We start from the raw sequence: 15,528 nt of genomic DNA on the forward strand, positions 1-15,528 counted from the left end.
GCATGTCTCTTAATAACATGTCCCAATGATTGTTTACCAACAAAAATGTCTCGATCAGTTTGTTTCGGTGTTGGGTCTTGACAATCAAGTAGAGGCTCGCACTTCAACGAAGACATGTATAATAACCCTTTGAGGTCATGCTAATTCTCAATGAAAGGTAAGTAACTTTTCATTAATCGCTTTGTTTTTGCTTGTTTTTGGCGCCTTTACAAATTGGGACAGGGAAGTACAGGGGAAATGGTCTATTCTCAGCTCACTGCCAATCACATCCTTTGCAAGATGCCCATATGTGAAGCAGCAATAAACAAGGCAAACAGAACGCTGTGCTAACAAAACACAAAATACTGCAGAAGCTGAAATAATAATAATCCTTGCATTTGATATAGCGCTTTTTTCACGTCTTCTCGACGTCTCAAAGCACTTCACAGAATAGACTGTAAAGTGAATTGATCGTATACTTATGGGCGAAATCTGAAACAAATATAAAAGTCGCTGGGAACACTCAGCAGGTCAGGCAGCATCTATGGAGAAAGGAAAGTGAGTCAACGATTCGGATCCATGACCCTTCGTCAGAACTGGGGCATGTTGGGAGGGTGAGGCTTTTAAGGGGTAATGGAGAGGCAGGGCAAGGAAGAGAAAATGGGATAGAGGATTGGGGATGATGGGTTAAAGAGGAGCTAATGATGCAAAACAAAGGGGGAAAGATTGCAACAAAACAGGGGAAAAGAGGTGTTAATAATGCAAAATAAAGAGGGGGGGGGGGGATTGCAACGAACCAGGCAAGATCAGAGAGAAGAAAGGTGTGTCTGAGACCCAGATGATGTGATAATGGTCACAGCAGAAGGGGAGGGGGAAGGTGAGTTGTTATGGTCTGAAATTGCTGAAATCAATATTGAGGCCAGAGGGTTGTAAGGTCCCCAGCAGATAGATGAGGTGCTGTTCCTCGAGCTTGCGCTGTGGTAAAACACTAACTCGCCTATTACTTTACCTTGGAACAGAGTAGGAGACCATGGCTGGAGACGTCAGAGTGCAAGGGTGAGTTGAAATGGCAAGAAACCGGAAGCTCAGGGTTGTGCTTGCGGACAGAATGAAGGTGTTGTGCAAATCGGTCACCCAATCTGCGTTTGGTCTCCCCGATGCAGAGGAGACCAAACCGTGAGCAGCGAATGCAGTAAACTATATTGGTGGTAGTACACGTAAGTCGCTGTCTCACTTGAAAACTGTGTTTGGGGCCCTGGACAGCGGGGTGGGAGGTGAAAGGGCAGGTATTGCATCTCCTGCGCTGGCATGGGAAGGTATCGGGGGGAGGAGAGCAACTGTTGGTGGTTGTGCTATATTGACAGATCAATTACATTCAGGTCCTCAGAAGTCACACTCAAACTATCCAGTGCTCTGATCAGGCTGTACCTAGAGTATTGGATGCAGATCTGGTCACCACCGTATAACAACAACAAGATTCCATTTTAGAGAGCGCCTTTCACGTCGGGAGGACGTCCCAAGGCGCTGTACAGTTGGGTCAGGACCCGAGCAGGGGGGAAATGGTCAGGGTGAGGGGAGGGAAGGGAGGGAGCGAGGAGGAGTTAGAGAATCGAGTCGAGAGGGGAGCTGAAGGCACGGTCAAAGAGAAAGGTCTTGAGACTAGCAAAGGGGGCTACCCAGGCCCTAGAGATAATGCAAAGGAGAGCATCAAGGATGATCCCCAGAGGTAAAGAGGTATAAGTAATAGGCCAGTTAGGACAAGTTAGTGTTTAAATTCCTCCATTCCTTGGCACCCCTCTATCTCTCTAACCTCCTCTCTCCACAGCAGTACCCACTGCCTCCACTCTACTAGGTCTGGTTTCCTCCGCATCCTCTGAATCCTCTGCTCCACCATCAGTGGCCTTGCCTTCAGCCACTACATCCCGAAATTTTGGAATTTCCTCCATTAACCCTTCGCCTAGCTCTCTCCTTAGGTCGCACCTGAAGACCTTCATTTTCAACCGCGCCTACAGTCACCTTCCTCCTCCCCCTGGCTCGGCCTAGGGCTCTATCATTGTTAAGTACTCGGAGAATCCGCAGGACGTGGAGGGAGCTATAGAAGTGCAAGTTGTTGTTGTTATTGTTGTAGAGCTCCAGCCTTGAAAAGATGTCTCTGAGGGATCTTTACAGAGACATACCAGATTTAAAATGAGGATTGAGAAATAAAGCCAGACAAACCATTCAGCCATTCAGATACACAAAGGCAGCACATGAGAGAGCATAGGTTCAGGGTAGCACAGGGCAACTTCAGGACAGACACCAGGACGGATTTTTTTACACCCAGAGTAAGTAAAGCTGAAACAGTTTACCAGAAAGATCGGTTGAGGTCAGGGTGCTGGACTCATTCAAGAAACAGCTTGATGCCATAATGTGAAGACAGTAGTGTGGGGATTCTGGAAAGATTAGATCAAATGGACCAAACCTTGTGGTTTTACGTGAACAATTTTACTCTATGCTGGAGAGGAAATCTGCTGCACCTCACCTCGTCAGCCTCTTGCTCCAACACTTCAATGTGGCACAACAAAACATCACCAGGTGTCATTTCAAGCTGATTTTCTGCAGAATCCTGTAGAACCGGGCACTCTTCCTGCTCTTCCATTGTTTGTGCAGTGTTTTCAGTTTCCTCTGTGTTGGGCTCAGTGCTAGGAAGAACATGGCAAGATTTATTTTACTATCCTCAAGAGGGGAGGGGTGTGAAGAGAGAAGAAAGTGGGCGGCGGAAGAAGAAAGAAGCGAGTGGGTAGGGGGGAGAAGAGAAAGGGCAGCGAGTGGTGGGAGAAAGAGAGAGAAAAAAAGGAAATGGGTTGAGAGAGTTGTCTTAATATCATAATGTTGATTTGAGCCTGGGCAGCAATTTGGCTCAAGAATCATTGTCAGCACCCTGCGCGAGGGAGGGAGGAAATAAGCCAGGTTCCCATTGCAAAAGCTTGCACTACAGCAAAGTGGTGAGCATGTGGAGATCAAGCAGGGACAGGTTCAGACTCACCTGTGATGCTTCCTTGAAGAGCTCGAACTGAACTCACGTGTGAAGAATAAAAATTGACCATTCACTAGTGGCTATTGTGGGACATGGCTGTGCGCAAAATTGGCTGCTGCATTCATCCACAAAACACACAGTCACTGCATGTTACAGTATATATATCATGTGAAGCGCTTTGAGACGTGCTCCCAACACAAAAGGCGCTATACCAAATAGAAGTTTTAGTACTAACACTTGGTCAAACTATCAGTATCAGCAATAGTCTGCTACGATCACCAGACAAAAGACAAGTTTTTAAAAAAAAAAATTTCTTAACTATAAGTGGTGGTGATGGCTGTTTCGACGCCATCAACTCAGAGAGAGACAAAAGTCTGCATAGACCTGTCGGCAGGTTAAGGATTAATAAATCACCACACATTTACAGAGAATCGGTTGTGCAGGAGTCGACATTCAATATGAAAGTTAGAAAGGCCTTTCCCCCACACCTTCACAGGCTAAGTGTAGCTAATTGACTCATCATTTAGATGTGAAACAGCCGCGTCAGGAGCCAGCATGAGAACAAGTTAAAATAATAATAATCCTTGCATTTGATATAGCGCTTTTCATGTCTTCTAGACGTCTCAAAGCGCTTCACAGAATATGCTGCAAAGTGAATTGACCGCATACCTGTGGGTGAAACACGGCAGCCAATTGCTGTCAATAGGTCGAAGCCCAGAAGTTAAAGACATTTATGAAGGATATTGGACCTGAATTATACTGCAAGAAATGTCAGCCTTTAGGGAGCAACACCAGAGCCTGCATAGATGTCCATTTAACACACACTCAATTACCTGTTCAAAGGCTCCTCAGGCACCTCTAATGTGCTGGGCTCCTCTTCGTTATTCAGAGGCTTTTGTTCAGGCTCGATCAGTTGTTTCTCTACTTTGGGCCGTTTGGATCGACTACTCCTTCCTCGCTTACTAACCGGTGGCCTTGTGAGCTCTGGTGAAGGTCAACAGAAATATTTCAGTAGAACATCAGAAACCTCAACCTTCAGATAAGAATTCCCAAAATTGGGAATACAGGGCTTCCCTGATAGAACATGCCCCGGTTGAGGTGGGTTCACTTGCATCTATACTGTGCCAAATCAGAACACCCATCTTTGGCACTGAAAAGTGACTGACCTTCACAAGCTAAGGTGTGAAGCCAGGTCGTTGCTGACAGCATTTCCTATGAGTATGGTGCAGAAAGACTTGCCAATGTCTCTTCCTGTGCACTTGCGTCCTGTGGGCAGGAAGTAAGATCTGCTGCGACCCAACAACCTAGATGTCGGTCACTTTTCCTCCCTGTGTTATAAGGCAATTCCCGAGATACTGGACCTATCCAACCACATTATAATTGAGTTGCTCTGAACACTGTGAAGGACTAAAACCGCCCCCTTTCTAATCACCCAATTTAGCAATAAAAACAGCTTAAAAATAAGACCTCCAACACCTTACATATTCCCCCTTCAGCTGCCCCAGGCTCAGGCCCATCCCTCTCCAGTGCTCCTGACAGAAAGCTAGCAGGGCCTCCAACAGAGTCCACATTCCCCAATATATGTACAATCCTCCACATGAGCCAGTTCCCAAGAATGTACCTTCAAACACACTTGAAGAGGCAACCGGGAACTCTCTGGAAACGTAGGCATCAGTCTAAAAGAAATTTAAAAACTATCAAAAACTTTCCAAGTTTAAAAAATAATTTGTATTTTTATTATTGTGTTTCTAAAAGCCTTTGAATAATTGCATCCCATAAAACACAAGTCTGGAAAAATTCCAGTGGAAATAAGAAGAGATATTTCACAAAAGGAATTCAAAGGATGAGGCATTTGATCTTATATCAATCTACTGTATCTAATAGGGAGTTTAGGAGGAACTTCTTCATACGTAGAATTGTGAGAATGTGGACCTCATCATTGGAACTTGATGCATTCTTGAGGGAGAAGGGAATGGAGGAGTACAGCTTGGGAAGGGATGTGTGACCAAGCTGTGGGCAGGAAGATGGTGATAATTTAATCCTGAGCTGTGTTACCCACCAGGAATTTTACAGGATTCTACCTGCCATCTACCTGGTGAGGGCTCAAACCCACACTTGTCGGATGTCAAATGACCAACAAGTGACTCTCCTCCTGGGGGTGGGTGGGGGGTGAGGTAAGCAGAATCTCCTTGGAGCTGAACGGACTCCAAGGCAACTAGCTTGACAGAATGTCGAAATCAAGCCAGCCCTCTGATGTCCATTCCTGAGCTTGGCAGTGTCTGCAGTACCTCAGAGCACTGCTGATGCCAGCACAGCCAGACTGGCTTATCCCCATTCACTGGGGGCAGGGACTCTTCCCACTCAGCTCCTGTTAACCCAGCAAGCCAAATCCCTAACAGGTAGGGTGGTCCAAGCTGAACAAGCAGTAGGAAAGCTTGCTCTCAATGGCAAGCTATGTGGGTTTAGCTGGTTAGACTCCAGCAGTACCCCAACACACATTCTGGTGTCCCCAAGCCTTGGCTCTTGCCAACCTGCACCTAATACTCTCCAGAATTCGTTAAGTAGGATGTGTCCCTCCAGGGAGAGAGTGTGCATTCCATTCCAAAAAAAATCTCTGGAATTTCCAAGTATAGATGGGATGCACGGAACGGTTGTTTGCTATTGATACTCAAAATGAGTTTCCACATGTGGTCAGACACGCAGCTGACCAAAAAAGGAAAGCTTGATGCTGTGATGGGGGTATTTTGAAAGGATGAGATCAAATGGGTCAAAGGGCCTACTTTATCCGAACCGCTCAAGTTGTGAGACTACACTGGGAGACACGCCCCCCCATTTCCTCAACTTTAGATCACTGCGAGTCTACATCAGCTATTCTGTATGAATTGGAAAAGGGACCTACAGATAGTTCCATTGTTTTTGGCTCATTCTCCATTTCTTCTGTCAGTTGGGTTTGAAGTTCACTCTCAGCTACGGGCAGGGATAGAGTCTCCTCACTTGCTGCTTGTTGCTGATCAGCCTGTGCAATGTCCATGTCTGCAGAATGCAGCAAAGGCAAAAGAAACATCCGATTAATAATACTCTACAGAGGACAGCATTCAGCCAACTTACTCAGAACCAGAAAAACACACAAAAATCTCTGCAGTGTAATATCAAAAAATATAAACCTGAACTCTTTAGGAGAAAAATCTCAAATTATTCCCATTAATGATTACCCCGCTCATCCTCAAACAAATCCCCTCCTCACCCAAAAAGAAAGTATATTCAAATGCTGGTCAGAATTTAAAATCAAAGTGTTTCCATCTTTGGATATGAGATGGAGACTGAAATGTAAGCAAATTCAGGATATCAGCAAAGCAATAACAGTCAGAGGCAAAGAATATTGTGGTTATGGTTATTTTCTGGTCAGCCAGGTATCTCACACATGTGGAAACCCATCACCATGCTTAACAGTAGTGATGGAGTGTTCCCAAGCTTGTGTTAAAAGCTTGAAGATTGTGGGTGGAGGGGAAGATTGAGGAACGGAAGCTGCTCCACTGTCTTCAGGCCCTGGAAAGAAGAATTTGGAGAATGAAATAGTACAAATGAGTTGATTCTATGAGAATTACTGTATTAAACTCAAGCCTTAGAAATAGCGAAATAACCAACTTATCCAGGTCACTATTAGTATGGCTGCTGGGATATTGCATGGTTTCAGAGACTCTCAATAGTTAATCTGTTACAAGTGTTAGGGCTTATCTCAGGAGCTAAGAACTGGAGTTAGAGTGACCATGAAACGTTGAGCATACACAGAGAATGTTAGAGAATATGGGAAAAGTAATAAAGAATCACACACATACATTACTGGAAACAAGAAAACGAGAAGGGAAATGATCATTACGCCAAATCCCTCAATTAAAAGCAAAGGTCCTTCATGAATTTATAATAATCCTTGCATTTGATATAGCGCTTTTCACGTCTTTTCACTTCATTGAGATGTATCAAAGTGCTTCACAGAAAATATTGTAAAGTGTAGTGACTGTATTTTGTGGGCGAAATTTAGGCAAGAACACAAGGAGAGGTTATCCTGGATAAAGTGCGCTATATAAATGCAAGTTGTTGCTGTGGATTCAAACCCCACAGTGTTCCCCAATTGACCAAATGAGCCAGTGGGGTGCCAACAATACAGAGAGAAAGTACTGATAGAAGATTTATAGACTAGACAAGTTCCAGCTTCCACGAGGGTATTTAATATACGTGGAGTCCTGTAGCTCAGTGGTTAGAGCACTCGCTTTGCAAGTGAGAGACCTGAGTTCAATTCCAGGCAGGGCAAAACCTTGGGCAAGTTTCCTTACTCCACACGCCTAATAATAATCACTCCAAAAAAACAAAAACAATAATTAAATTGGTCATTTTCAATCTACGACTGTTTGTGGGACATTGCTGTGCGCAATTGGCTGCCGCGTTCGCCCACAAATATACAGTCAATTCACTTTACAATGTGTTCTGTGAAGCGCTTTGGGACGTCCTCCTGACGTGAAAAGCGCTATATCAAATGCAAGGATTATTATTATTATTATTATTCATATGGAAAAATAATGCACATTACTCAATTAAAGTTGTCACAAGGGACAAACAAGTACCGCAGTACAACAGTATCAACACAACACAAAATTACATTTGTGTAGTGCCTTTCAAGTCGGGAGGATGGCCCAAGGCGCTGGACAGTCAGGGATTTGGACCGGGTGGGGTGGGGATAAGGGAGGGTAGAGGGCAGGGAGGGTAGCTGAAGGATCGGTAAAAGGAGGGTTTTGAGTTGCGGCTTGAAGGAGGTAAGGGAGGGATCGAGGCAAAGGGAATGTCGGATGGAGTCCCAAAGTGTGGGGGCAGAGAGGTTGAAAGTTCGACGGTCCATGGTGGGGAGGACCGGATGGGGGAACGTAGAGCAGGCTGAAGCCAGCTGAGCGGAAGGAGCGGACAGGTTGATAGGTTAGCAGGTCAGAGGTAGGGAGGGGCAAGGCCGTGGAGGGCTTTGAAGGTGAGGACGAGGGTTTTGAACTCTACCCTCTGAGGGATGGGGAGGCAGTGGAAGCTGTCCATGCTTTGCTTGTACTTGCTGAGCTCATGGAGAATGGATTTTGAGAGCCAATTTATACTCAAGGAAGAGGGGAAAAAGTTAATCTCTGGTGGAACAAGAGATTACAGCATTGTTGTCAAGGTCAATCAGAGGTTTCTAATGTTACCTTCTTTGGCAGAAATCTGTGCTTGCAGTCTGTCAGCAATAAGAGCTCTCTGGAACATGTGTCCGATGCCCTCAACTTCCCAGAGAAGGTCCCGGTCGTCGGGATAATTCTCCAAGTACTTCCTACAAACTGAGGCAAGAGAAGAGAGGAGCTGAGAGACAAGGTGGACAAGACAAGACTTATAGATTTTTTAAGTTTACAATTTTATGACATTTTATGGCTATGACTGTGCACCTGAATTACCTAGCATGATACAGCAAGGAAACAGGCCATTCAGCCCAACTAGTCTGTGCCAATGTTTATACTCCACCCTTCCTATTCTCCTCTCCCACACCCTTCTATTTTCTTCTCACTCATATATGTATCTCTTAAATATATTAATGTGTTCTGCTTCAACTACAGTTAGGGATACATATGAATCCAATTTATCTTTAATATTATTATTTCACTGACAAGTTTGTTCAATCTTAACACCATCAACAGGAGAACTGCGTCAGCTTTGGTGTACGATGTGTGGTGGGCCCCAAGAGAGAGGGTGAATATGCAGAATAGACTTTGCAGAGAGGTAGTGAGTTGATCAATTCCCGAAGGAACTGGATGGTTAATTAGCAATCAGTTGGAGTACGCAAGATTGATTGGTTAGATCTTGTTTTTGCTTTGGCATCAGAGTCTCTTGGTCTTGTATATTCTCACTAAACAGAAGCTTTCTAATACTGGGAGTTCACTGTGTGGGCAATCACAGCACACAACCAGACTTCACCATCTGTGATGCCAACTCAGGACACTATAGAATGGTGAATCAGAGCTTAATCCCAACTAATAACTGAGCCCGTGGGAGTGTAAAATGGGAGTCAGTCCAGGCTGTTCACATACCGCCTGGTAGCTGACAATAGCAGGTCACCCTCCTGCCCTTTTCAAATCAAATGAGTTGGAATATAGAAAGAGAAATGTTCAATGCAATGTTGCAAACGCAAACACAAATGTTCAAAGTCCAATGGCCCACAGAAGTTAGTGTCTGCCATCGCTATCCATTTTTCCGTAGTTGCCCTTTATTAAAATCCAACTTTCTATCTTTCTCCCCAAAATATCTCTTAATGTTCTCACTGTTCAGGTGCTGGCCCAGCTCCATTTTAAATGATTCCATTGATCCAGCCTCAATCGTAACTTGTAATGAATTTTAAACCCTAACCATTTGCTGAAGGAAGAATTTCTTTCTAACCTTTCCCCAGTTTCTTTTGTTTACAATCCTAAGAGTTTGCCCCTTTTTCACTGATTCTCCAGTTTTCCATATTAATGTTGTTTTTCACCTTCCAAATTTTAACACATCTCTACCATACCTCTTCTACACCAATGGAATTGTGATGAAGGTCTCTTCTGAGCCGAATTCAAATATTGCACAATATTTTATAATGAAAGTTAACTCTTGTTTTACCTCCATACATAGAGGGTGGAATTGGGTATTTCAAACCCAACATATCCTCCGTGAAAGAATCAACAAAATCTTCCAGCATTTGGAGTCCGTAGCCCTTTCCTCTGTGCTTCTTCCTCACAAAGATGGTGTCTAGCACTGGCAGCTGGTAGCATTGGGTTAGGAATGTGTTGCACTGGCTTCCTGTAGAAGCAGGAAGGACACTGATGTTAGAGTAGGTACAATGGCAGGAACGTAGTTTATTCCATTTGCATGTTTCGTCAAGTGCCTTAGCACGTCCTCCCGACCTGGAAGGTGTTATTATAAATGTAAGTTTGTTGTTGCAAGTGTCCTCCAGGAGGCCAAAATTTCTCTTGCTCTTATCCTTAAGGCATTCCCTTACAAAATACACAGTCACTACATTTTCCAATATATCCTGTGAAACGCTCTCAGACAACCGCCAGATGTAAAAGGTGCTGTATCTATCACATGCAAGGAATATTTTATTATTTGTTTCATTAAAGTAAATGAACAAAATCTTAAAAGAAAAACAAATATACACTTATGAGACCAATACTTTGGAGTGCTGCCTGGTGTAATGGTTTTCGCACAAAAAAATACAGTCAATTCACTTCATAGTATATTCTGTGAAGCACTCCTTGAGATGTGATAAGGCACTATATTGAATGCAAGGATTATTATAGAATGATTATGGTTGCAGCAGAAGTATGTTAACAAAAGGTCAAAATTCTAGGGAGCCCAGGTCAGATGGCTTCATACGCAAACACAATAGCTATTTGGGACAAGGTACGAGGGGACCACCAGACCACCAATGGAACTACATGCCAACAAATAGTCAGTACATTAGTAAGAGAAAAGAGAGGAATAGAAGCTCTCATATGATGAGGTATATACAGCACTCTCAGTTTGTCCACTGCCACTGGAAATTGCACCCAACATGAAAAGCATTTTCTTCATGGAAATAGTGGTAACGATCCTTACATTTCACATCAGCAGAATGTCTCAGGATATGCTGTAAAGTGGAGTGACTGTGTATTAAATCCCTGTAGAGTACACAGGACCACAGGCCATAATGATTCACTCCCACAAGATGCTGTCACCCACAACTTTGTTTAAAATATACAAAAAGGTTCTATTATTAAATAAAACATGCAAAACCAAGATGAGAACAAAGCTGAAAGCAAGTAAAATCAATAGCAACTAAACTGATAAGAGCACGTTTTAGATGTCAGCAGCACATCCAATATACATCAGTGAAATGGTGACGTATTTAGGATCAACAGATGGGTATGTAAACATAGAGCAACATTATACTGGGATGAAAACACAGTTAGCTTGAAAATGAACCCTGGCCTTGATTACGATACCTGTTGTTTTGATGGAGTAGAAGCCAATTGCTTTGCCAGACTTCCAAAGAATTTTTGCGTTCTCGGTAGCACTGTGACACAGAAAAGGGAGCTCGTCTGCGCTCATCTCCTGATCTCTGTAAATGATGCGATTCAGTACGTATAGGACGATTCTCTCCCCCAGCAAATTTACCTGGTAACAGTGGCACAGCAGAACATGTGTGAAAACTCACCTGCAGCAAAGCCAGCCTCACAATGCCACTTTCAAATTACACACAAAATATTGCAGCACAGAAACAGGCTATTTGGCTCTATTTTGTCTGAGCTGGCATTGTTCCCTACACGAACCACACTTACACATTTGCTCCTCACATCCTTTAATATTCCTCTTTTTTTAAGTATCCATCCATTCCTTTGCAAAGAATTTACTAAAAAAGAAGCATGTTTTATATAGTAGAAATATGAAAACCACAGAGCAAGACCAAGAAATAGCTCGCTCACAAATAGATCATTATAATAAAATTGAAACTAGTCACTAAATATTTCCAAAATCTGACTGTAGCCAATCCACAAAAAGTAGTTATTTTCTCTAAGCGCAAAAAAACAATTAATCCTCAATATGCAGTGAATTTGAAGGAATGCGTTAAAATTCATGCAATTTTTTTTAAACCAGACTAGATTCTTAAAACATTCTTGGGAATACAGACTGAAAGACATTTTTTCATAGATCGCTCCACACCACTGACATTTATTTCTTGCATGAGAAACAAAAAACGCTGTACGCACGGGTAGCAATGTAATAAACAAAACACATCCATCAACACTGCTAGGATATTTGACCACATTATGCATGCCGGTATTTTATACTCCACATGAGCTTCCACCACTCCTAATCCTCTCCCTCATTCTTGATCGCTCATTTAAAATGTACAGGTGTGGATTGGTTATCTTTCCGTGCTATATGAATGATATTCCAGTTTTCATTTAGGAATTGGAAATGATCATACTGTGAGCTGGATCTTAAGAGAGCACCTGGAACATTAGAATGGAGCACATCTATTGCTTTCTGATAACACAGTGCGAGTTTCAAACTCCGAGTTCTGCACTTACCTGCTGGAGACCTTGACGGGATGGTTCAGCTGTTTTGACGATGTCATCGATTGCCCACCATCTATCCACTACGTACAATGCCACAGCTTGAAGGAAGAGAAGAGGAAACAAGGTGAAAGCAAAGCCAGCTTCATCCTGGCCTCTGTCAGCTGTTTGGAGTTTGCTAGGCAAATGGAAACGACACGATTCCTTCTGTATTTCTTGAGGTGAATTTGGGGTTTGTTAAATAAAATACATTCTCATATAGAACCCTTGGATGTAGCAGATCGGTTAGATTCACAGCAAACTTTCCTTTACCCCAGCCCAACAATGTTTTTTTTAATATATGGTCTGAAAAAGAACGGCAGGAATGACACCTCAATACTGGAAAAGACACGTTGAGATGTAAAGTGTGATTACTGCAGCAAATCTAGTGTATGTGATACCAGCCCACAAGAACTCTACTCCAAGTTCCTTTAGCCAAATTCCCACATATCAACACGGGCATGCACAGAGTCAGTGAACTTCATTTTTGAGGGCTTTTGGGCATTGGTGTTCCCTCTGCCGTTTTTTCAATGAGCACATTTTCATTCCCAATGTAACAATATTTTCACTCCACTCTTGTTTATTTGCTGGGTCCAGCTTACAAAGTTTTGCCTTCGGTACCAGCCCACTTTAGACAAGCATCACCCCTTGCGCTAACTGGCACCAGCTAACCTGTGTGGCCTCTCCAAGTGACACTACCAGTTTAATGCCAATTCTGGTATCCCCCAGATACTGGATCAGAACTGCCCAAACCATAAAGTTACCTCAATGTGAAGTACAGCATGGGATAAATTATGTTGATTTATAAATGACAGGGTCAGAGCTTAAAATGCAGGACAAACAGAAGAATTAAATGCTAAAGATTTTATTGTCAGTTTACAATAGAAAAGCTCAGCACAAACCTACGGACTGATCCTCTGGGGCAAACAAGGCCAAAACCTTATGGGTCACATCATTACCATAGAGAGGAACGAAACCAACAGAGGAGAGACTGATTGGAATCTGTGCAAGAAACAAATAAAAAAAGTTACTTTTATACATAGTCACAGGCATCCATTAATCATTTCCTTTCTTTAACACACCTTTCCGAAATTATTTTGGGATTTACTCCTTTTCTTTAACACTCTTTTCCTCTCCCCATGGCAGGTTAGTAGCACTTTCACCTCTGAGTAGGAAGGTTGTGGGTTCAAGTTCCAGGTCAGATCTATAGTCTACACTTACCTTCCAATGCAATATTGGAGTGTGCTGCAGTGTCAGAGGTGGGAGTTGGAAAGCGACCGAAGGAATGGTCAAAGTTGAAGATCTTGATCGAATGAGATAAAAGTACTGCAGGATGGAGTTCCAGAGACTGCGGCAGATAGGCTGAAGGCCCTAACCGCTGCCTTGGAGTCTTCTAAACTCCTCTCCCTCTGGCTTTCATTCCTCACTGACCCCTCTTCTGCTCTCACCCTCCTCCACAACACCCTCTCCTCCACACTCGACACTTTTTCCCCCATCACCTCCCGTACTGTCTCCTACTCTCGCTCCTCCCCCTGGTTCACCAGCCACCTCCGCTCATTGAAGAGCCAGGTGCGGGCCGCTGAACGCACCTACCTTAAATCTGGCCTAACGTTCCACCGACAAATCTGGCTGGACCTCCTCAAAACCTACCGCTCCACTCTAGCCTCGGCCAAGTCGTCCTTCTACTCCAGGATAATCCTGGAGGCGAAGAACAACCCCAGGCTTCTGTTCTCTACCACATCCCAACTCCTCCGTCCCCCCCGCCACCCCGCGCAGGTCATCTCCTCCAACCTTCACTGCGAGGAGATGCTGGATTTCCTTGAATCCGCGGTCACTCCCCCTCCAACTTCCACCCACCCCCCACCCCTTCCCTCCCACACTCTGACTCCTACCCATCCTCCCCTACACACCTTCAACCCGTTTCCCCACCCTCTGTCACCAACGTCATCCTGTCCCTGAAACCCACCACCTGCTCCTTTGACCCCATCCCCACTCCACTCCTTATATCCCAGCTCCACCTCCTTGCCCCACTTCTCACAGATATCATCAACCTGTCCTTCTCCTCTGGCTCTGTTCCCATTACCCTAAAAACTGCCACCATCACTCCCACTTTGAAAAAACCCTCCCTTGATGTGTCGCAGCTATCAAGCTACCGGCCCATCTCCAACCTCCCCTTCAAGGTCCTTGAAAGAGTTGTCGCCTCCCAGCTGCGCTCTTTCCTCTCCACCCATTCATTATTCGTACCCCTTCAGTCGGGTTTCCGTGCTGCCCATAGCACAGAAACCACCCTGGTCAAGGTCACTAATGACATCTTGACCATCTGCGACCAGGGCTCCCTCTGCCTCCTCAACCTATCGGCCGCATTCGATACGGTCGACCACTATCCTCCTCCACCGCTTGTCCTCCAACCTGCAAGGCCCTGCCTTGAGTGGTTTAGGTCCTACCTCTCCCACCGTTTTCATTTTGTTTCCACAAACGGCTTTTCCTCCAGCCCCCGCACTGTCTCGTGCGGTGTCCCTCAGGGCTCTGTCCTCGGTCCCCTCCTCTTCACCCTCTATATGCTCCCCCTTGGTGACATCATCCGCAGACATGGGGTTAACTTCCACATGTATGCGGATGACACCCAACTCTACCTTTCCTCCTCTACCCTCAACTCCACGACCACCGATGTCCTGACAGCCTGCCTGTCCGACATCGAGTCCTGGACGAGAGACAACTTTCTTCAGCTCAACGTGCGCAAAACTGAGGCCCTCCTGATTGGCTCACGTCAGCGCCTCCGCACCTCAGGCGCTGACAGCATCAGCATCCAAGGCTGCACTCTCCACCTCTCAAAGCCAGTCAGGAACCTCGGGTTCTGTTCGACCCTGAGCTGTCCTTTCTTCCTCATATCCGCGCCACAACTGGCACCGCCTTCCATCACCTCCGGAATATCGCCAGACTACGGCACTACCTCACCCCTCACGCTGCTGAAACTCTGGTCCACGCCTTTATCACCTCAAGGCTGGACTATGGGAACTCTCTCCTCGCCGGCCTTCCCGGCACCTCCCTCCACAAGCTGCAGGTCATTCAGAACTCTGCAGCTCGTGTACTGTCCCGCACCAGGCTTCGGACCACATCACTCCCACCCTCGCTCGCCTCCACTGGCTCCCCATCCCCCAGAGGATCGAATTCAAGATCCTCATCCTCACCTACAAGGCCATTCACGGCCTTGCTCCCTCCTACCTCTCCGACCTACTATCCCCCTACTTACCTGCCCGTACCCTCCGTTCCTCTGGCTCCGGTCTGCTCCACATCCCCCGCCCCAACCGCCCTACCATCGGTGGCCGGGCCTTCAGCCTCTCAGCCCCTAGGCTCTGGAACTCCATCCCCCAGTGCCTTCGCCTTGCTTCCTCCCTTTCCTCCTTC

The 15,528-nt window shown here is 45.1% G+C and overlaps 1 protein-coding gene across 5 annotated transcripts in view; it reads right to left on the bottom strand.

Annotated features, from left to right (window-relative positions):
• Positions 1-15,528, bottom strand: part of fam169ab (family with sequence similarity 169 member Ab) — a 56,743-nt gene that overhangs the window by 11,620 nt on the left and 29,595 nt on the right. For all 5 annotated transcript variants that reach the window (XM_007905340.2, XM_042334722.1, XM_042334730.1 and 2 more), the window contains 9 exons: positions 13,026-13,125; positions 12,100-12,185; positions 11,011-11,182; positions 9,647-9,826; positions 8,215-8,343; positions 5,895-6,028; positions 4,617-4,671; positions 3,829-3,979; positions 2,501-2,660 (listed from right to left, as the gene is read on the bottom strand). In XM_007905340.2, the coding sequence (XP_007903531.2) occupies positions 2,501-2,660; positions 3,829-3,979; positions 4,617-4,671; positions 5,895-6,028; positions 8,215-8,343; positions 9,647-9,826; positions 11,011-11,182; positions 12,100-12,185; positions 13,026-13,125 (1,167 nt within the window). The remainder of the gene's footprint in view (positions 1-2,500; positions 2,661-3,828; positions 3,980-4,616; positions 4,672-5,894; positions 6,029-8,214; positions 8,344-9,646; positions 9,827-11,010; positions 11,183-12,099; positions 12,186-13,025; positions 13,126-15,528) is intronic.

Source organism: Callorhinchus milii, unplaced genomic scaffold, assembly GCF_018977255.1.
Source record: "Callorhinchus milii isolate IMCB2004 unplaced genomic scaffold, IMCB_Cmil_1.0 Scaffold1, whole genome shotgun sequence".
NCBI classification, from domain to species: domain Eukaryota; kingdom Metazoa; phylum Chordata; class Chondrichthyes; order Chimaeriformes; family Callorhinchidae; genus Callorhinchus; species Callorhinchus milii.